Source organism: Mytilus californianus, unplaced genomic scaffold (assembly GCF_021869535.1).
Source record: "Mytilus californianus isolate M0D057914Y unplaced genomic scaffold, xbMytCali1.0.p SCAF_18, whole genome shotgun sequence".
NCBI lineage: Eukaryota > Metazoa > Mollusca > Bivalvia > Mytilida > Mytilidae > Mytilus > Mytilus californianus.
This window is the reverse complement of record NW_026262666.1, coordinates 5,021,904-5,045,615: the sequence shown is the minus strand read 5'-3', so window position 1 is coordinate 5,045,615 and position 23,712 is coordinate 5,021,904. Positions and strand designations below refer to the sequence as shown.

General features: G+C 31.1%; 2 protein-coding genes across 2 annotated transcripts; both read right to left on the bottom strand.

The window, feature by feature from the left end:
• Positions 1-648: 648 nt before the first annotated feature.
• Positions 649-10,245, bottom strand: LOC127726607 (phosphatidylinositol phosphatase PTPRQ-like). The gene is made up of 9 exons (XM_052234027.1): positions 10,117-10,245; positions 9,788-9,955; positions 8,109-8,243; positions 7,331-7,470; positions 6,033-6,119; positions 3,041-3,116; positions 2,168-2,314; positions 1,623-1,653; positions 649-878 (listed from the first exon to the last, which is right to left on the bottom strand). The coding sequence occupies exons 1-9, from the start codon at positions 10,241-10,243 to the stop codon at positions 740-742; spliced, it is 1,050 nt and encodes a 349-aa protein (XP_052089987.1). The 5' UTR covers positions 10,244-10,245; the 3' UTR covers positions 649-739.
• Positions 10,246-11,791: 1,546 nt separating this feature from the next.
• LOC127726610 (prion-like-(Q/N-rich) domain-bearing protein 25) lies at positions 11,792-22,375 on the bottom strand. The gene is made up of 6 exons (XM_052234031.1): positions 22,323-22,375; positions 22,050-22,218; positions 21,437-21,556; positions 16,772-16,870; positions 15,725-15,844; positions 11,792-11,911 (listed from the first exon to the last, which is right to left on the bottom strand). The coding sequence occupies exons 1-5, from the start codon at positions 22,347-22,349 to the stop codon at positions 15,768-15,770; spliced, it is 492 nt and encodes a 163-aa protein (XP_052089991.1). The 5' UTR covers positions 22,350-22,375; the 3' UTR covers positions 11,792-11,911; positions 15,725-15,767.
• Positions 22,376-23,712: the final 1,337 nt, after the last annotated feature.

The window sequence follows — 23,712 nt, the reverse complement described above, 5'->3', positions numbered from 1 at the left end:
GATCACTGATTTAATTCCTTGATAGTGGGTTACTGTTCATAAAAAAACATCCAAGAGTTCCAAGTGGTGAACTACAATCCCGTCCCCTTTTCCCGATTGTGACCTACGTAACTGAGGTAAAGGACCTCATGGTTGATCAAGCTCGGATATCAATGAATATATTACAAATCTGATGTGTCAAAGCAACCATCAATTGTTGCTTTTTTCATAATCCTATTTCTGAATATGAACTTATATATGATTGTAATTCGAATAGTTCATAATAAGTCATGTGTTACATTAACCATTAGTTCAACTATTTTAAAAAAGAAGGTGTGGTATAATTGGCAATAAAATTTAAAAAAAGAGAAAAAAACATTTTGTATATATTACGAACAAAAATAGTTTTAGCAAATTATATATAGATGTCGGCATTGACATTTAGTATTATAAACTTATCATATTTTGGTGATTAATCTGACAGAAAAGAAAGCCCAAGATTAAAAAGTGATGAACATAAGCTAAACAGAGGGAAAGATAAAACATATACCAAAATATTTTACGGAAAACCAATGATTGAGCAATCAAACCCTTGTAATATATGTGATAAAGAAGAATTTTCAGTTCCTTTTACACTGATCATGCTGATGGCTTGAAATGTACACATACTCAAGACATAATTATGTTGTAATGTTGATTTGTACATGTTGTATGTTTCGCAATAAATGTAAACCATACGTTGATAAAATAGAAACATAGATCAGATAATCATATTTTCATATTGTTTATCTACTGTAGGTATTCTATCAATCTGGTCATACACATTTTGATTATCTATTATTCCAAGTTCTTGTTGAGCAGATACATTGTCCAGTCCCACTTCTTCGTATTGGCCCCCACTGCAAAAATATAAGTATGTTTGAAATATATTGCCTGAGCAATGCACTTTGTAGATGGATCATATTGTAATTTAAATCCGTGTTTTTTACTAGACTTAATAACATTGCAGTGGTCAATTTACGACTAACTCATTATTGTCATTACAAATATTGAGAATTGTAGTTCTAGGCATTGGTGGTGCCAGAATTGGTAGAAGTATTCTTTAATTGCAAAAAGCTTCAACATTGTAACTGATTTTATCATTCAATGTCAAAGGTCTAATTCATGTACCACATAATTATGTACACAAAAATGCGTATAATGTATAAATTATTAAGTCTGGTATCGCTAACTAATAAGTTCGTCAGTTGAATGTTTTAAAGATATGAAAAACACAAGATTAGAAATTAAAAGAGTTACTCATTGTGCAATCACTAGACCAATCCGGAAAAAAAACGTTGTTGGCATGAAATTCTTTGCTTTTTATTGAAGATTGCATTGTTCAATCTTTCGTTTCTTTGTAGTGTGTATAAACTACTGTTTATTGTCGTTTACCAAGGAGTTGTCAATTTGTTTCGAACTCACAATTCATGAGTTTCCCTTTGACATCTTTTCGTCTTTCTCAAATACTATCGCAAATAAAACTGTTAATAGTTGTGCCTCTGATAAATCTATAACGATTATTTTGTTAGGTCATTTTTGTATTTATAGAACCTGTTATATTATGTAGCACAATGGAAAGTAGAAATACGAATTATACATACATTTTTGACTCTTTTCGGGTATGTTTTGCTTCTGCAAAAACAACAGTAACAACTCAGTTTAAAAGAATAACTTCTATGCAATATTATACTAATATAACAATCACCTACATGTCATGTTTAGTTATTTTATTGGCACTGCTTTATACTATGACTCCTCCACTGAGATAAAAACGAAAGTCAGACTTAATATGTAATATATTGTAACTGAAATTGCGATAAAACACTATATCGGACGGAACAAAAGCCGTCAATATTTCAGGATTTTTTTCACTTTAATGGCTATGTAATAATCTCATTTTGTCTATCTTGGTTTTATTTTTATATCAATTGGTATCTTCTTATTCAAGCGTTTTGATTAACGAACTGTTAATGTTTATGTACACCAAAATGTAAACAAACATTCACATCTACTAATGGAACAAATACTAAATGATTCGATACACATTCCGTACAGAAGGTTGTTATGACTATAACACCATATCTAACTATATACTTAATATACTAGTATACAATATCATAATGCCACAGCAACGACGAAAACCTACTTGCTTGTTTAGAAATAGTATTTTTGCTGCGCTTCCGGATTAAACAATATACAAGACCAACTACAACACCACTGAATACAACACAACCAACAGCAGCTCCAACTACTGTTTCAATTGTATATCCTTTAGATGACACTTGTGGTTGTGCTAAAAAATAAACAAGTTTTTATCTAAAAAACGTTGTAAAGCTATCTTGAAATATATGTATATGGATAGAATTATACAAATCTTAATAGATGAGACCATTTTCAATCATATCTCGACCCATGAACAATGTGTAGACTTTATACGAATCTTGAATGATCATGTTAAAAAAGACCAAATGGCGCTTCAAGCAATATAAGAAGTGATGAAAATAAGGTATGAACACCTTCATACATTTCAAAGACAAAATTGAAAAAGATACAGGGTTGATAAAATAATGAAAGAAAAAACAATATATGATCAAAAAAGGCAGCAACGTTATGAGCCACTTCAATAACAAAAGTAAGATAAATGCAAAAAAAAAAAAGATTAATTTTTACAGAAATACTATTTCATTGAAATACCAGCCAGATTATTAGGAAAGCAGCATTCTTCCGCGAAGTACCTGACTAATATTGAAAAAAAATAAAATCAAACCTAATGACGTTTTTTTTTCATATTATTTGACATATATATCGTTAAAACGCTGATTGCCTACTAGTCTGATTAAGTGCATTTACACCACTTATCCAGTTTTGTTTCAAATGAATGCATTTTCAAGGATTTAACAGTAGTGCATCACTTGTTAAGCAATTCCAGAGTTATTTTCCATGCATATACTATTATGTCTTCAAAGCTTTTAGAAGTTAATATCACCGCAATGGTATATATAAATGAAACAAGTCTTACATTCAACTGCTGATGACGCGTAATACATTTTTCTCAGTTTTTCTCCAGCTTGGTTGATTGCATTTACTGCATATATCTGAAGAAAAAAAAATAAGAAATAAACTTCTGTGAAACAGATTCTCTGAAAATGAAAATATGTAGTACTTTTGACAAGGAAATCCTGAAAACATAAACAAAAAGTTGACAAAACTTTATTGAGTTAATAGTGGAGTTGATAATAACCTTCAAACCAAAAGTTAATGCATCCACAACTATTTGTTTAGTATAAGAATGCACAACCTCTGCACTATCTGTTTGCTCAGTCGTAAAATAATCGTACAGAGCAATTTACGTCAACTCAATATCACTTATCAAACATATTTCTAAGTATTTAAAGCGTGTTTTTGATAAGCACATGTTTCAAGAAATTTGAGTGGAAGATAACTAAAGGAGCGAAAACCAAAAACGTTTGATTTTTAAGGTAACTGCTCATCACTTAAAACTAAGTAAACTTCTGATTATATTATTAAAGAATTCTTTTGCATCATCAATTTCTAATAATAACGCTCACTTCTTATCAAACAGACAATCATAACATATACAATTGACCAAGATACCGCAATCTGCGGAAACACAGCTTTAAATGACTTCTTTCTTTTTAAACATTGTATGTGAACAATATAAGACTAAAAAACAAAATGCCAGAGCAGTTGTCGAACTACTTGATGACAGACGTAGAGATGACCGGAGGCAGCGGAGATGGTGGAGTAGTAGACCTAGCAATGGCCAGTATGCGGTCCTCATGGCTGAACTTTGTGCGGAAAATTTGGCTGCATTTTAGAATTTATAAGAATAGACCCTTATATGTTTCAAGAACTGCTTCATATCGTTGATCTGAGGATTATGAAGAACACCAGCTGGTTCAGAAAGACAGATAAACAGTTTGATAAACAAAACAAAAAATCATCGATTCACTGCCATAAAGAAATATTAAACCACAAGCTTAATGAGAAATGAATAAAGACTTCGAAAATATGCCGGTCGGTACAATTCTGTTTACGATCGTTCTCATTCGACAAACGAGACGTTTTTAATTTTGAAATTATCAATTTCCCCCACTTAAGTAGCAATATACCAATTTCAACTGAATATGGGATATAAATTTCCCAACTTATTCTGTATTCAAGAGCGTGCAGATGCTACTCAGACTTTGTAAAACGTCACCAGTGTCCGAGCAGAAAGTTGATGAATCAGGGGTACGTCAACGAACGTCTCGTCCTTTTTTCTAAATAAAAATTCATCGGAAGTTACAAAGACCTTGTTGATAAATATTCCGTTTGAACTTCACAAATAATAAACGATGGTCTTTAAGTATATAGATTCTGAGTAATGACCTTGTTGATAAATATTCCGTTTGAACTTCACAAATAATAAACGATGGTCTTTAAGTATATAGATTCTGAGTAATGACCTTGTTGATAAATATTCCGTTTGAACTTCACAAATAATAAACGATGGTCTTTAAGTATATAGATTCTGAGTAATGACCTTGTTGATAAATATTCCGTTTGAACTTCACAAATAATAAACTATGGTCTTTAAGTATATAGATTCTGAGTAATGACCTTGTTGATAAATATTCCGTTTGAACTTCACAAATAATAAACGATGGTTTTTAAGTATATAGATTCTGAGTAATGACGTTGTTTATCATCTTAATAACGTGTTGTAGTGTTCTTTTATTTGTCATTTTTTATCCTTTTTTATTATTACTGTTACTGTTTATTCTATTGTAGGTGATATCTAGTTGACGTAGCTCGGTATTTATACATTCCATCATTGTGTTATTGTGGCTGGTTATTTTTTTGTATTCTTGTCTTTAATTTTTGCTAATGTATTTTGTCTATACTAGTATGTCTTTTTGTGTTCCTTGTTACAAAATTGTTTGTTTATACAGTGATTAGAATCATAACACAATGTTTACGGTTGTCCCCCTATTTTGACATGTTTACCTTTTATGTGTGTTTGTTTTGTTCACACATCGTTGTCAATATAATGAAATTTGATGCGACGGTCATACAAGTGAGAGATTTAGCTAGCTATAAAACCAGGTTCCATCCACCATTTTCTACATACGAAAATGCCTGTACCAAGTCAGGAATATGACAGCTTTTATCCATTGTTTGATGTGTTTGAACTTTTGATTTTGCCATCTGTATATCCGTTTTGAATTTTGTGATTTGACTCCATACGTATACCGAAGCAAACAGCTGTTTATCCACGATACATACACCCTGGCACGTGTTTTGTGTAATAAACCGCGTCATTTCCGTATTTACGTCAAAGCACGTAGTCACAATGTTGTCCATTCGTACAGATCCGCATCACACTACGGAAACTGCATTTATGGGATCATCCGTGATATTTAATCCGTAGTGGACCCGACGTGGTGATCTGTGAATATGTTACCTAGACATTTAACATGTCAAATACGTTTTTTAACAAACCAAAAAGCAGCAACATAATATCTAGTTCTTTCAAACGCTAGTTACTTATTCAAATGTTGCTACTAATTTAGTCGCAAAGTCATGTATGCATTTCAATATGAATTCAAAATTTAGATAAATTCGACATCAGAAAAAATAATTTAGCCTCACTCATCTCCTCTATTTCTTTTCGAACCTCAGATAACCCTTCTTTTATTTTGACAAATTCTTGTCCTCCCTGATATTGACAATTAGCGATGCGCTATCTAAACTTTAAAAAAAAAATTGACCGTTATTCGCAGATGGCATTTTTTTAGGCACCTGAACACACATCAATAGAACAATATATATTAATTGCGTCTTTAAGTTATATGATAAAAAATCTTTGCCATGCTAACCATGAAATGATGATTTTAAAAACCAGTTTTATTTTATTGTTATGCTTTTGTTAAAAATGTCACATACTCTTTGACTAAATTTTAAATTGCATAAATCGTATCGTCTGACTATTTTTACATAAAACTCACCTCAATCTGATAATGTCTGTCTGGTGTGATGTAATACAACTTTTGGAAATTTTCATATTCTGCAGCTATTGTTTCTGTTGTTGTTGTCTACATATAAATGGACAGGTGTATTTAGCAAAATGTAAATTCAATAGAGTATCGATCGTAGTGATACATTTGCATGCCTTGTGGAAAACGTTTTAAAAAGCGTGTAATTGTATTCACTTACTAGTGCTTCTCCCCTTTTATTAAAATTAATTAGTTGATATCACAGATTTGTCCAGATGCTATTATATCTTAGAAATAACACATTTTAATCTAAGCTTATAACAAATTATGCTAATTTCAGTTCGTTAATTATTTGCAAATATTCTTCAAAGGTTTCATTTGAATAGATAAAAAGTATTAGCAAAAAAACAAAATTCCAAGGTAAACTCAGAAAGGATAGGTCCAGAAATCAAACTTCGTCAATCAACGACAAGAACTGAAAACATCTGTTTTATTCCTGACTAACTTCGGTACTGGCATAAAATGCTGATATTGTTAGATTGAAATTTTCTGATTTAAAAATTTTGAATACTTTAAAAATTAATTAATATATCTCATTCATCCAAATTTCTACTTCCTTGTCCAGACTTTGTCTATGCTTTGTGTCTTCTTTGTTTTATCAGCTCATCAAACGTTTATATTTTGTTTCAAATTTTTAATTATATTTGGCATATTTTGAAGATCATGCGATTCCCTCAATTTTTATTTGTTACCTTGATTTGTCTTTTTTATAAAAGTAAGTAGAAGGGAATGAAGACACAAACAATCGTATGTCTAATCGATTATTAGGATTCTAACTGGTTATAACATTAACGGTACCAGTTTTAATGGACCATATGTCTATTTCGACAATGAATTTATTACTCTTCGGTGATGTATTAGGTCAAAATGTCTAAAACTATATAACTTGTAAAAAAAATGGAGAGTTATTGCCTTAACCTTCTCTACTGTGGAAAATACGATATACACCGTAGATAATGCTTTGGTGATATAATCTATGGTAAAATTCATTTTATACTCATTCAATTGTACTCAAAACATAATTTAGGGTTGCAGTGTACTTTAGCAAAGCTTATTGCATTTCCCTATGCAAATCCTGGCATGAATTAAATCTGCTTTATCAACCATTTGTTCTTAACCGTGCATGTAGTTATTAAAAGATAATACGCTAGACGCAATGATATGAATATGTCATTTAAATGAAATCCTTTGGAATGTTATCATCGCACATTGCAATGTAAAAAATAATAAAATCAATATAAAACACATACCCCACTGATGTTATGGTTAATCTTATACTCCTTAATGATACCGTTTCTGTCTTGTAATACTGGTATAAACCAGGAAACTTCCATTGTTGTTGATATCGTTGATGGTCTTTTTATTTCGAAATTCGTTACTTTGCCAGGAGCTGTGAAAGCATATTTATTTCTATTAATAGTACAATCGCAGACGGCCTTCCCGCTTACAACCAAGAATCATATGTCAAAAATAATTATTACACATGAATTCCGTGACATAAAACATTTGGAAATAACAAAATCCATCATAAATTTCAAAACGTGTGTCCATCATTAAGCTTCATACAAAAATGTTATTCACATTTACAATAATGATAAATAAAACAATAAAGCATACATGATGTATAGTCAAAACACAAATATATATCATTTATATGCTGAAATATTATAAACAAACTGAAAAACTGAATGTAAACACATTTATTATATAATTAAACTTATACAAGTAAAATTTAACGGGAGAGATAAAGGAGGTTCTATTGAGGTTCCTCTCTTATAAATTAATTTAAATATCTTTCGAGCCAACAACAAAAAAGATGAATTGTGCATCGTATCAGTATATTTATTTATTTCAACTGTTAATTGTGTAGATATGTCTAATGTAAGCTATTTGCACACTGATGAGTGTATTGTGTAAAAATATTAATTAAGAATATTATATCTAGATAAAAATACATTTTCTTTTGTTATTAATAGTCGATGTCAAATATATTATTTGGAAGGAATTTTGAATAGTATGTATATTTGCCATCTTGATATGTTGTTACAACAATTGACGTATCTGACTCTTCACTGCTGCCTTTATCTGTCGTAGCAACTACTGTAAACGTATAATTCCAATATGCCTCTAGTCCAGAAAACTGCGCAATCTGCTTATCAAAACCTTAAAATAACACAAAAAACAAAGTTTATAACGTAAAATCACGTTCTGTTATCCCTAGCCTTCTCACTTTTCAAACCCGCAGACTAAAAGAACTTGTATCTGCTTACCAATAAACTTGTTCAAAGTTGTGTTGACACTTAACTGAATAGCACGACAATAATAAACAGTAAAAGAATATGAATAATGGATATTTTGAAAATGTTTCCAACTTACTAAACGTACCCGGAAAAAACTAATTATTTAACAGGAACTGTTGTATGTCTCTTAATAAATTATTATTTTAACGATTAAAGTTGGGTACACATTTAGGATTTGTTGTGTGTTAATCTTACATTTATATACTTCTTATCTAGATATTTTCGAGTGTCAGACTTTCAAGTATTATAGACGATAACTTTATGTTCCACATTATGAGTATATTCATTTACCTACGGTAAATGGCAATTCAATAATGCTAGCAAATTGAACAATAATAAGATTTTTCGATAAACGGAATTAAAGTAAGCTCATTGTTGAAAACCGCAGGGTCAATTTTATCTATTGCGTGTAAATAGACACCTTTTTTTTCAATGATTTACATTAATGAAATGATGATGTCACGCTATCAATGCTTCCTTCATTGAAGTTGTGTTTCTTCTTTTTTTCTTTAGTTTCCCCGTTATTTGTTTTAATGAAATTATGTTTCTGTTTATTTAATGATTGTTGACGTGACTCGTAATTTATGCACCCTGCTACTGGTTTTGACTCTTCAACTCTGAGTATTTCTGTGCAGGTGTGTCCTGAGGTGCGGTATTGACAAAAATTATCTTTACCGTGTTGATTCCATTTTGTTTACTTTATCGAAAAAGTGTATACTATATACAGTATACTACTTATGACAAAAACGCGCGTCTGGCGTACATGATTTTGGTTTTGACATCTATGATGAGTAATTACTATTTACTTTACTTTTTTTGGTGTAAATATTTAGTCAGTTGTGTTGTATGTCTATGACGTATGTGTACACAGTTTTGACTGATGGGTCTCAGTTATTATCACATTAAACTATTATGTCTGTATAAGTTGCTCACCAAACCTTGTCAATATAACGGAACTATAAAAAAAAACTGTCGTAAAAGTTGAAGGTTGAGCTGGCTTTGTACCATGTCAGGAATATGACAGTTATGTTCACGTTTTCAGCAATTGGGTTTATAAGTTTTTATGGATATCACCTTTTTGAAAATGTATTGCAGTTCGGAACTTTTTCCAATGTCCTTATTCTTTATTATTTATTCCACAACAATTGATTTTATTGAAAAGCTTAAAAAGATTAAGGCGTAAGGTAAGTCGTGACATTTTGTGAGTCAAAATCTGAACAAGAGTAACACTTTACCCCAAGTATCAACTAAACTTTTTCTCTCTCAGGAAACGTAAAATTTGAACGGTTTTGGTCCCGATTATTTTGACGTTAACATATGTGATTTTATATAGCACGATAAGGGTCATTTCAGAACCGCTGACCTGAATTGAGTAGCAAGCATACATTGAAACAAAAACATACCTACCAATTACGTTTTCTCCCCTTAGAAATGCTGGTTGAGCATTAAGAACCATTTCATAAACTTTGATATAATATGAAGTCATCCCTGGTTTTGGTCCTTGTAGTTTCCATGTTACTTTTATTTCACTTGAACTAACAACGGACGCAGCAACATTCAACGGGTTCATGGGAACTGTACACAAAATACACATGATTTCCGTCATATAAAACATTTGGAAATAATCAAACCAATCATGAATGATATTAGACGAACTTAATTTGTTAAGTTTATTCTATTAAGGTTCGGGAAGTTCTTACAAAAATAACTACAGTCACTTTTACAAAAATATATACCTTCGGAATCAGTTGTTACTAATGTTTCACTCCTGTTACCATCACCAGCGTCATTTATCGCATTAAGCCACACCTTATAATCTGTATAAGGTAGTAATTGGTTTATTTCATATGATACTGGTTCCATCAGTTCGAAATGACAATCAAGATTGTAAAATCCGAGAGGGGAGAAACAACTTCCAGAATCAAATGTGTTGAAAGTAATTGTGTCTTTTGTCTTAATATGATTCGCTAACAAAGGAGTCTTTACTAACAAAATACTTACCACATTGGTACAGCCAGTACTGCAAACAAGGAGTACTTCTACTAAACACTCTCTCTTTACTACGATTCTTAAACGGTATCCTATTATTGTACTTTTTGATTCAACTGGCTTACTCCATGCAATTCGAATACTTCTGCTTTTCGCACTAAGAGTGACGCTTGTTGGAACACCGAACACTTATGACAAATATAATATAAAGAAAGATGTGTACCATAAGTACATTTAGTTATTAGTCTGAAACAAAACTAAAATGATAACTTTTCATGTTATCCTGCGATTGGATGTGTGAAACACCTCACGTGGTGAAGATATAGTCTTTCGAAAAGTTTGATTGAGGTTTTGTGCCAGTAACTGCTGATAGTTCTTTTAAATTGTTAAATCATGTTTTACTATGCCTATTACTGTGTGTCTGTTTGTTTAACATTGGCTTAATCTATAGGGGAGGGTAGAAATATTACACAAAATGTTTAACCCCGCTGCATGTTGTCCCAAATCAGGAATTTCTTATTGTTTGTTGTATAAATTTTTGTTCTTTTATATGTTTACTCTGGCGTTCTTCTTACTGAACTAGTATACATAATTGTTTAGGAGCCATATGAAGCCCTCATCTCGTTGTGAGATTAACTCGCTGCGTTCAAGACCCATTGGTGGTCTTGTGCACTGGGTCGTTGACTCTCTGACACATTAACCTTTCCATTATCTATTCTTTCTAAACTACCATATGGTAATAACTGTTATAGAATGGTTTTATTAGAATTAAATGTGAATTTTCAAATTTTATCATAATTACTACACGAACATACTACTTACGTGTATCACATGTCAACCCCATCCATCGCTGATTTATAGAACATTCACATGTTTCGCCTGCACAGGTCATTGGTCTTAGACATTCATAATTAGCATTACAATTTACAGAAACACTCTTTTCTGTGGACAAAACATAGAGTTAGGTACCTTACATTAATCGATTACATGTATCATTGTGTGTCACTTTTTGTTATTATTCTGATCAGTATTGAAACGAAAAGGGTTAAGATTTAGGACAAAAATCGTTATATCCTATGACAAAAAGTTATGAGTATACTTCAATTGAGGGATCTTGGCAATTATTGACTTTTGTTTTAGTGGAACAAAAACATGTTTTCATCATTTCAAAAGATGGTGTTGAAAATTTTTCTTTAAAAAACATCGGATACTTTATCTATTTTTAACATAGAAGGCAATTTTGATATGAATATATACATGCTGACCTAGTGTTGGGTGAACAATGTACAATGACCTGTATGTGTGTTTGTTTATTTGTATGTGTTGTTCGGAAAATTAATAAAATAAATGGAGAACTTTATAAGTAAACATTTTATGCACTGCATTTTAATGTAATAACCTATGTATAAAAAATAAACTCACGTGCCACACAAGCTGATCCTGTCCAATACTGATTTTTAGAACATTGACAACGACCAATTGAACAATTCAGTGTAGTAGCACATTCTTTATTAGCAGTGCATGTTTCATTCACACTTTTTTCTAAACATCAATATCAAATTATAAATTCTCTTTAATTAAATAGTATATACTCTAAAACTGACTCAATTAATCTAATATAACAATTTCTTTTTACCAAATGCAAAACAAAGAGAACTCGCCGTTATTGAACGTTTATTCATAGCGAATAACAATTTATTTTAGCCTATAGATGCATTTTGTTCTCGAAGACTAAATTTATCAGACATAATATTAAAGGTAATAGATACTTTGGCTATTTTGAAATTACTGGAAAACCGGATAATGACTCCATTTTGCACTTTGTTTTTAATCTAACAGCCAAAACAATTATGATTTGCAGATATTAATTAAAATGTTGTAGCTGTTGTTTGAAAATAATTGTATCAAAAGCGTGCAAATAATATCAGACCTGGATATAGTTTTGATGGAACGTCAAAGTAACATATTTCTGTTTGAAATTTGACTGTCAATCATAAATTCTGTTAAACGCAAATGTCAGAAATCGTTTGTAATCAATGGACATTATGTACTACAGGCTTTAATTTCTGTAGGTCTGCATTTTTCAATATCAACCAATGCAAACCCTTTTATGGATAGTGGTTACGAATTTCATCAAAATTATTTTTTTAATCTTCATGCCGGGTTTTGTACAAAACGTTTATGATTAATACCATCACTTGTCACTTTCCATTTAGCATTTTTAAGCTTTTTAACGTTTAATACCTGAAGATTTTTTTGTCTACCAGACATTAATTAGATGTTCGATGTGTGTTCCATTGTCGTTTTGTTTTTTGTTGCACTTCAGTGTTTCTGTTGTTTCGTTGTTTTCCTCTTATAGATGATGTGTTTACCTAAGTTTTAGTTTGTAACCCGGATTTGTTTTTTCTCAATCGATTTATGACTTTCGAACAGCGATTTACAATTTTGGTTTCTTGTGTATAATTCGGAGTTTAGTATGACGTCCAATACCACTGAACTAGTATACATATTTGTTAAGGGGCCAGCTGAAGGACTCCTCCGGTAGCGGGAGTTTCTTGCTGCATTGAAGACCCACTGATGGACTTCGGCTGTTGTCTGCTCTATGGTCGGGTTGTTGTCTCTCTGACACATTCCCCATTTCCATTCTCAATTTTACTGTTGCATTTATTAAGCCAACCCTTATTCATATGAAATGTATGACCTATGTTGAACTTAAATACGCAGTTTCCAATGCGCAATCTCACATTGTCGAGCAGAGGAATGTTATCGCGGAAATGGAACGTGAATTTACAGTGTCTGCGAGAAAAGAAACAAAAAAGAGGTGCAGACAAGTTATTGTAAATTGAAAATTAATAAAGGCGATGAAATCGGTCAATAAAACCATTAAAAACCACATCTCACGCAGGCAAAGTCATACAGGATCATACAGAAGTAGCCGACATTACGACGTTTACATTTCTAAAATATTCCAGATCACATGAAAATAAAATCGAGACGTGTTAATTATTGTCCAAAATATGTGTTTATAAATTTACGGGCCGAGTAGAAATTAGAAATCAACTTCCTACAATCTAATATTTTTTTTCAAGTGTATCCTTCATGATGGCCCCGATTCAGTTCACAAACACGTGTATACATTATCGGCATTGTTTGGTCATACAAATGTAAAAACAAGTGTATTATATTGCTATTCTTGGTGAATCTTGGGTTGGAATAATATTCAGGTTTTTGTTATATTATTTGTTTACATAATTTGATAAATGACGTCAAATATGTACGTGTAATCTAAAGTAATTATAAAATGTGTACGAATACAAAAGGCACATGTTCATATATATTTATATCTTGGTCATCTCACTCGCCGAGTCGGCAAAGTTCGGAAAGAAATTTCGATGAATAATTAATGACATGAATAGGCACGAAACATGATTTGAATTGTCAATTATCAACACTTCTGTAGCTTATAAAAACACTTCAGCGATCTTATTATTAATGTTTATTACATATCTTTGATTTAAGCAGCCTTAAAACTTGGTCATAATTTTGTCGAAATCGTAGTTACTATCCCTGTTGAATTTGAACAGCGATAGAAATAACAAAATTTTAAATAAATAACAGAAACAATTAATCATAGTGATTGATTAACGAATGTTTGTTTGAGAATTTTGTCTGCCAAAACAATACAAGTAAACAGACTGCAACAACGAAATTATACAACTTGGTGGGTGACTTTCATCGTTTTATGTTAATAAGTGGCATTATAACCGACACTAGATTGTTGGTCTTTGAAGAAATAAAGATGCAGGTATATGAAAATGAATCATCCATCAATTTATCAACACAATCAATAATACGAAATCTAGAAATCATCAGGAATTGGTTTAATTTTTATAATTTAAAAACCAGTAATTACTTGGCTGAAATTCGTCTGCTAATTTGACTAAAAGCCTTAAGGTAAAAGAATAATATATAAATTTGTAAGTGAGTGAAGTCTGCTCACACTGGAATGTTGTTCCTTTATTATTTGATTTGAAATTGTTCGAGTTAGACGTATAAATTTTCAGCTTCACGGTGACTGGGCAGGTGATGCATATAAGCTATATTCATGATATTTGAACTTTACTATGCAGGAGAAAATATCTGTTGCAGAGTCAATGGCCAAACGTTTATAATATTTTTTCAGACAATAACAACAAAAATGTGCTGGTGTTATCCGATTCAATCTGTAAACATTTATCTGGTATAACTAACATGGACCTTCAAGCTTACAGTGGTGCTCGTATTTCCACTATTAAGAAGAAATTGGATCGAGGTGAAATAAACATGAGTAACTATTCTTATTGTCTTATTCATGTTGGAACTAACGATGTGAGAGATTTTTCTGCTGATCGTATCATTGCTGATTTTAGAGAGTTATTTGTCAAATTTAAATCTTTTCTCCGCATATCCAGCTATATATATTATACATCCTATATTTTACCAAGACCTGTAGATTTTGATTTAACTGGATTTAAATGTGCTAATATTAATAAGCAATTACTTTCTGTATGTTCTAAATATAACATTAATTTTATAAATCCTATAAAAGGTTTCTTGTAAAAGGGCGTCCTATAAGGTCTCGTTTTGCCTTTAAGGACGGAGGGTTGCATCTTAATGGGGCTTCGCGGATGCTTTCAACATGTTATCAATCATATATAATGTGTATAGTTTACTTCTTGTTTTATGATATATTATCTGAATTTTTGTTTGTATGCTTTGTACATCGTTAGGAGGTCATCGATGTTAATCTTATAAGGGAGTAATTTTATCCCTTAGGATTTTGATCTTACAAATGAGTGTGCTAACCTTTGGGTTCATAAGCTTACTTGAAGTTAGTGCACTTACAGAGGAGTCCATCATATGCTCTGAGTGTGTCGTATAACGGAAGTTTCTTATTCCTTTTCATTTTAGCTTTGACTTACAAGGAAATGTCTCTTTCCTTGGGTTCCAATTCTTCTATTTGCGTGTGTGTATAATTTGTTTTAGGTATTTAAAACATTTGTTTTGTTGTTTTTGATAATCTTTTTTGACGGGTTGTTTGGCGCATTTTGTTATTTCTTTTGGGCCCGCTATATTTAGATTATTCGTATGTGTATCTGTTGGATTGTGTTATATGAAGATTTTGTGTGTATATTATACTTTATATTTATTTATGCCTATATGTTAACGGAAGCTGCCAAAATTAAACTATTACTGGTTTATATATCTTCTTTATTTGAAAGCCCCCGTAATTGTAGTGTTATAGTAAAAAAAATCATTTGTCAATTATGTACGTACGTTTCATTTAAATTTGTAAATAATAGGACTAAAATTTACCTGCAGAACAAGTATAACCTGTCCAATACTGATTCATTGCACATTAACAGGTCCCACGTTTACATGTCATTGGACTTAGACATTCTTTATCAGCATTACAGTTTAAATCAATACTTTTTTCTGTAAATAGAATAATAAATGCAGTGCTTCTAATTGCAAGTTTGCTTTTTACTGTAATTTTTTATCGAGCTATGAACCCTCGTTTTTATTGAAAAAGTCCGTAAACTGGTATATCGTCTATTAGGAGTACTAACTCATTGGTATGCTTCTCTTAAAATTTAACTGTAATAAGAATGTATAGCACAAATAAAATTACAAGACACACGATGTCTTCCAAATATAAGTGACCTTTAAACTAGTTTTCTTTTCAAACATTTGCGAATGTAACACAAACATCTGACAGCATGTACATTGGTTGTAAATGTTTTATAAACAGCGGTCTCCCAAAACGTTGCATACGTCTGTAAAGATATTTTGCAAATATCAATATCTATCAAAATAACTATGATAATAGAATGTATTAGTAGATAAATTACACTTCTTTATATATATATGAACGATATCGACAAACTTTTGCAAATATAACACAAGCATTTGACAGCATTTACATTGGTCTAAAATGTTTTATAAACCGCTATCTCTCAAAACTGGCCACACCTCTGTAAAACAGTTATGCACATTTTAAACTTTGCATGTATCTCCTATCTTGGCTGGTGCATGCAAATCTTTGGCATATCTTTACATATCTTTGGAGAATAACTAAAGCTATGGAAATAAATAATTATCTTTAGCATATCTTTGAGGACCTCCTAGATTATGCCAAATGAATAATACATTTACATATACATTAGTAGGTCCGTAAATATATCTTGCAGAAAAGTAGTTACATTTGTCAAACATTTTCATGACTGCCCAAATTGTTGTAAATCTGCCTTTTCGTGTAGTGATACATAAATTGGAAGAACTTAAACCAAAAGATATTTATAAGTATTGTTTTAAGCATCGAAAAGTCAGATTTTGAATTGATAAAAAAGAAAAGCAACTTACTATGGTAACAGTTTGAATGTCTGCAGTACTGTCGTATACTACAGTCACAAGTTGGTTCAGGCCTAGGATCATGACAATTAAAAACATTTCTCCTTTTATCTGAAAACAAAACTGTGTATGTATCGATAACCGCAAACCGGTGAAACATGGAAATTAAAATAAAAAAAAAACATCTATGCAAACAGCGTAGGATATACATAAAGTATGTTAAGGTTTGGTTATTTTACTCAGTGACATATGAAATGTGCCGTTTTTGATCAACCTTTTTGGAATTTTCGGTTCTTACTATTTTTTAATATAATATTTGATTTGGCAATCTAGCTGTCTTGACTGATGTATATCAAACACGAATCCGGCGTACCAAATTATATGTCTAGTACCTTTAACGAGTTTGTACAAAAATAAGGTCGGTGCTACTGCTGTTTGACGTGTGTCCCCAGTGGTACAGTACAAGCAATATTTGATACTTTTGGGAAAACTTTGTGTCTATACAATGTTAAATCGTTTGAAACACTAAGGTGTTCTTCCCCTGATACACAAATAGCCATTAGCAAAATTAGCACAATGATTAAGAATTTTCGGTGTTTTGTGCTCTTTATTTTTCCAACTGTTTTGATTTGAGTTTAACTAATGAATCTAACTATTTTTATCTGAGCGTAACTGATGTGTCTTATGTAGACGAAACGCGCGTCTGGCGTATCAAATTATAAGCCTGGTACCTTTGAAAACTATTATATAGAGGAGACATGAGTCTGGCGTACCAAATCATAAGACTGATATTTTGTTTGAGTGTTTACAACCACTTAGTAGATATTACTGCGTCCCCGATTATATCACCAGCCAAGTAGTAAATACATAAAACCAATCATTGATGTACTTATTCTGAGTACATTTATATCAAAAGAAAATAATGATTTTTTGAAACACTGTTTCTACCCCATATCATGGCTAAGTCGTATTTGGCACACTATTTTTACGGAAATTGTCGGTTTTAATGTTGTTAAATTAAGTACTTGTTTAATCTACCTACAAGCATTGGGTAATCATTATCAGTATTCGTTATCAGCTTTAATCGATCACATTTTCAATTAAATCAAATGAAATCAGTAAAATAGTAATTTATGATTACAAATCATCATAATTTTATCAATCACAATGTTAAAAAACATCCATATCAACTTATTCATGTTATTTCTATGATATGACACGTCTTACAACCTATGACTTAAAATAACCCCTATAAACTGATCGAACACACATACGAATGTAGGAAGACTCAAACAAGATCGATAAGAATTACTTTCAAATTGATTATTACCATATAAATGCAAGGAATAACACTAAATAATTATAATGTTTGATAAATTTCCCGCTTATTCACAGGTAATACCCCTTTGTGACTCTTAATTTTGAACAAGCTATATCCCACCAAATGATGTCACCAATCAAAAGCTCAAACAAACGAATGGAAAACAACTGTCATATTCCTGACTTGGTACAGGCATTTCTGTATATAGAAAATGTTGGATTAAATCCGGTTGTATAGCTAGTTAGACATCGCATTTGTATGACAGTCGCATTAAATGTCATTACATTGACAACAATGTGTGAACAAGACAAACAGATGTAATAGATAAAAATGTTGAAATTAGGAGTACATCAGTCAACATTGCATTTTAATCTTATTCACTATAAATACAAACAAATATAACAACAAAGAAAGGCAAAATAAATATAGACGAAGCACATAATAAGCAGGAATGAAAGTTACGAGTACAATAAAAGAACATAGCACAATAAAACAATGGCGAGGTATAAGTGCCGAGCCACGCAAAAACAAAAATAGAACTAAAAAGGACTAAAGAGTAAAGGCTATAACTTCACAAAGACAAATACTAGAAACAATTAAAAACCTTTTTATTAGAGAACGATTGAAGGTCTTTCCAACCAAAACGATATATTCTGATATGAAATTTTTAATACTTGGTTTGAAATATCATTTTCGGTGTTAAATGATATTTACTGTACGCTGATTCCAAAGACATATAGTTTAAACAGATTTTATTTGTTCAAAGCAAAAAGGATCAGACAGAAGGAAAATATACCTATATAAAGTCTTATCTATAATACACTTTATGTAACAATAAAATGATGATAATAATGTGCGTTTTACCTATGTTAATACTTTACTTCGAGAAATCGTTTTTTTTCTCTTTATAGAATTGAATACTTGTTTAACAATTTACACATTTTGATCATTGGAAATAGTTTCTTTTCCAAAGACCAATAGCTTTAAAATTTTGTTTAGCTTTAAGCCTTCGGGATGCCAGCTGAGACGATTAAACAGGATAACCTTTTATTTAGATAGAAAGGACATTCAAAGAAAAAATAGCGCATGTTCTCAATATCGAAACCACAGTTACATGTTGGATCAGATATAATGTTAGCTTTAAACACGTCACAATTCAAGAAGGATGCCAAACATCTAAATTGCGTTAAGATTATATTAGATTTTCCAGGACCATACAAATAATGTTGAGATTGATTCTCATTTTGAATGTCTTGGTTTTCAATTCTACCTTGAATTTTGATAATGAGTCTATATATCGAATTGACATGCTCAGATATATATTCCAAAGTCTAATTGTTGAGGGGATAAATGATGGGGAAGCCAGCGTCAGACTGCAAAATGATAAAATAATATCATGTCCGTTTCGCAAAGGATATTGTGTTGTACTGTGAATTTATGGTACACAAGGCGACAGAAATATTATTTTCTTTTTCGATATAAAATACCAAATTTCTAAGCGACATCTTGTGAAACAATAATGCTACGCAAGAAAAAAAATATTCGTTAGAAAAAAAATAATAATCAGAACAAAGCAAAAGGTCTTTCCACAGAGATGTCTGTTTTCAGTTATTTTCAATATTTGATAGAGAAAGTCGCCATTGGTTGTACAAATGACGCATTTTAAGACACAAACTAACTATCTGACTTTTTGACAATGTGTATTACAGTAGGACATGTGCAACAGCTTCTTTAACATGTATGTTCAATGTTTAGCAAAAGGCCTTTCTAACATTCGTTCGTTATTATAAAAAAAAAAGATGCAGCCTTTTCTAAAAGGTGCATATCCTAAAATTTCAACCTGACTAATTTATTTTACTCCGGATTAATTCTTAAAAAAATAATCTCATATGGTTGAAAATTCTAGACATTCATCTTTTCTATAGGCCATAACTATATATACTAAAAGAACAAAGTACTACAAAAATAAATATATAAAATTACTTTAACTTGTTGAAATTTTATATTTTGCGCAATACACATTTTCTGCTTAGTACCGAATGTGCCCTATTATGGACTGTTTTGCCAAATGTGAACTCGCATTGATATACGACGTGTCTCGGTATCTATATATAAAGACAATGGTAGTAGACCACTGTTCAAAAGTCATGAATCGATCAAGAGAAAATAAATCCAGATTACAAACTAAAATCGAGCGAACACATCAATTATAAGAGGAAAACAACGGAATAACAGAAACACTGTACAGGAACTATATGCACAGGATTTTTTTTAATACACAGTTTGGAGTAAGAAGTAAAACCAACATGGTTATAATATACAAATGATGACAATATAACAAACACAATTTTATTTTCATATTCAATCTTCTCATGGTTAGAAAATACTTTAAATAACACCATTACAAACTCAATACTCATTTAATATTCGTGTACGTGTTTATAATACCTATCTAATTTCTTTTTTAAATTGTCTGTTACAAAATAAAAGTCGCAAAATTCACAAAAAAATATTTTTTGTGACGTTGACTCATTCATGTGACGCGCAGTTTATATTACGTTTGTGGTGTCTGGTAAGCTGTCCGCTGTTATTCTGTGATTTACATGTTGTAATGTACTATTATTTTATTTATTTATGTATGTCTCTGTGTTGAGTGTTCCTGCGTTTGTTTGAACTGTATTGTACTGTTATCTACAGTCCTTCTCTATGTATGTTGGTGTTTGCTTTCGTTGTATTTAAGTGTGTCTGATGTTGAGTTGCTTTCCTTTAATAGTTGATGTGATTCCCACGGTTTTAGTTTGATTACTGGATTGGATTTTTGCTTAATCATGTTACTTGTCAATCCAATTTATTACTATGGAACAGCATAATAATATATATAATCCTTAATAAAGACACATAAAAATTTTGTAATATCGTTTTTTCTTTTTTTAGATTTGTATTGCTGGCCAGTTCTCGTACACATATAAATATTTTAGACATACAAGTTGTAATGTATTCTAAGTCTTTGGTTTATAATATATCATAAAATCTGAGTATGGAAATATTATTATCAGCAGCCTGGATACAATATGGCTACATTATGGATAATTAGAAACAATTGAGTGAATATGTATGGATCATAACAACGTTCGTAGAAACAAACTATAATTGGCAAGTTACATATCCAAATAAAGTAAATTGCATCATTTTTTTTATCATGTGTTATATTCATTTGAACAATGTACTAAAGCTATTCATTTCAAGTGTATGGATCATTGTCCTCCAATTTCCCCAAACATTAATTCAGTTGGAACCAACTCTCTTTTGTGATAAGAAGCAGTTATAGGATACAAATTTAATATGGTTAAACTTACTTGTAGCACACGCCGATCCTGTCCAGTAACTATTTTTACTACACTGGCAAGTTTCACTAATGCACGTCATTGGACCAAGACATTCTTCATCGACACCACATGCCGAATCTTCACTACTTTCTAGTAATACAAGATTTGAAATAAACTCATCATAGATACAAGGATTAAAATTTGTATTTACGCCAGACGCGCGTTTCGTTTACAAAAGACTCATCAGTGACGCTCGAATCCAAAAAAACAAGTTTAAAAAGACAAATAAAGTACGAATTTGAAGGGAATTGAGGACCAAAATTCCAAAAAGTTTTGCCAAATACAGCTAAGGTAATTAATGTATTGATAAAAAGTAAAAAAAAACTAAAATACCAAACTCAGAGGAAAATTCAAAACGGTTAGTCCGTAATTAAATGGCAAAATTAAAAGCTCAAACAAATTAAACGAATGGAGATATGAGTGTACAAATATTGGACTGTCAAAAAGGACTTAACTCCAATATAACATTATAATATAGAAAGTTATCGAGTATACAGTTAAACACAAGATATCATGTAGGTTAATAATGTTCATTTACAGAAAGAGAAAAATGTTTCATGCACAATTCATATACAAAACTTACTTTTTTGACAGGTTGATCCATCATCATAGTAATCCTCCATACACCGACAATTGTTTGTGTTACACTTTGCATTACCATACTTTGTACAACTGTCAACATTATCAAAAGTGCACGAACTATCTCTCACTGATGATTCACAAGTAATACACAGTAAACAGACCAGTAAAATCTACAAAAATACACAAATATGTAATAAAACTCAAGTATACAATCAGTACTTTAAGAATCCTGTTGGACGATCCAATTAATTATTATTTGATCTAAATTACTCACCGTATTGAGAAAATATTGTTTAGACATTTTACAAGCTGATTTCTATAAGAATAAGGAAGTACTCCGAACTAACAAAAATTATAAGTAGATATTAGTTTGTTTTTTTGTTTTAAATCATCTTCAAAACCGTTTGTATTATATAAATACATATGAAATTATTTTCAAAAGAAAATTATTCAGAACATTCTTTTCATCGAATGGTTGAAAACTAATTCTTTTATGTTAAGTCACTTCGCTTAAGGTAATACGATATTCAAGTTTGCTATTAGACGGTTAGGTAATATGATTTACATTTTGCAATTCATGCATTAATTTTGATATATATTCGTAAAAAAGAGGTATTATTTGTAAGAGGAAGTATTCCGCATTCAAGTTATACACAAGTCCAAATCCGTATAACCATCTCTTAATCGTTCAATAAGTGATACTGTGGATTCATTATTATTCGTTGGATACTAATTTTCGTGGATTTCGTGGGTACAAGTGAACCACGAAAATAAATGTTCAACGAATAACAAATTTCCTATAGGCTTGTATGCAGACTTCGTTAAAACCACGAAATTAAATATCCACGAACATGCACGTTTTCCTTAATCCACGAATATTGGTATCCACGAAAATAAATGAATCCACAGTACTTAGATAAACTGAAGACACTTAAAGCTATGCAAAAGCAAATCAAATTCTCAATAGAAAAAGAATAGAGAAAAGTAGATTTTGATATAAAATACTCAGTCACAACGAAATAGTTGTATGCATACTTTAAGGAAACCAGGAAAGGTGTCCTCCATTCTATTGACTAACGAACTTTATTTTGAAAACAATGTCATACCAGTAATTATTATAGGTGTTTTCCAATAAAAGAAAGCAATTAATTACGATACGTTGGTGTCTGTATGCTCAAGAGACTTCAATACAACGTTTTTCTCTAATTATTCGTTTCCAAATGTTTGTTTTAAAGGGCATCTAAGGCTTTTCGTTGTTTGTAATTTAACAAATTTATTTGATTTGTTGTCAAATGATTGACGTACAGTTTATTCACACAGGTTGAGGGATATAGCAAACGCTGCCTAATGCAAAGAAGAGCAATCGAATTTCATTAAGTGTTCATAAACATGAATAAACCCGTAACATTCTTCCTGTGCCAACCTGAAACCGTGAATATGAAATCAAGTGGTTGTTTTGAGTCGGTTTTTCTTTCAGCTTGCCGTTGTGTATTTAGTTTCTTCGCAAATTAAATGCTATAAGACAGCTTAATAGATATAGGAAGATAAAGAAGGTTATATTTCACATCCGACCACAACAATTCATGTGGATACATAACTCTCACTTTGTTCTACAAATTAATTATGATGATCCGCTGATACATAAAAATAAACTGTAGACAAAG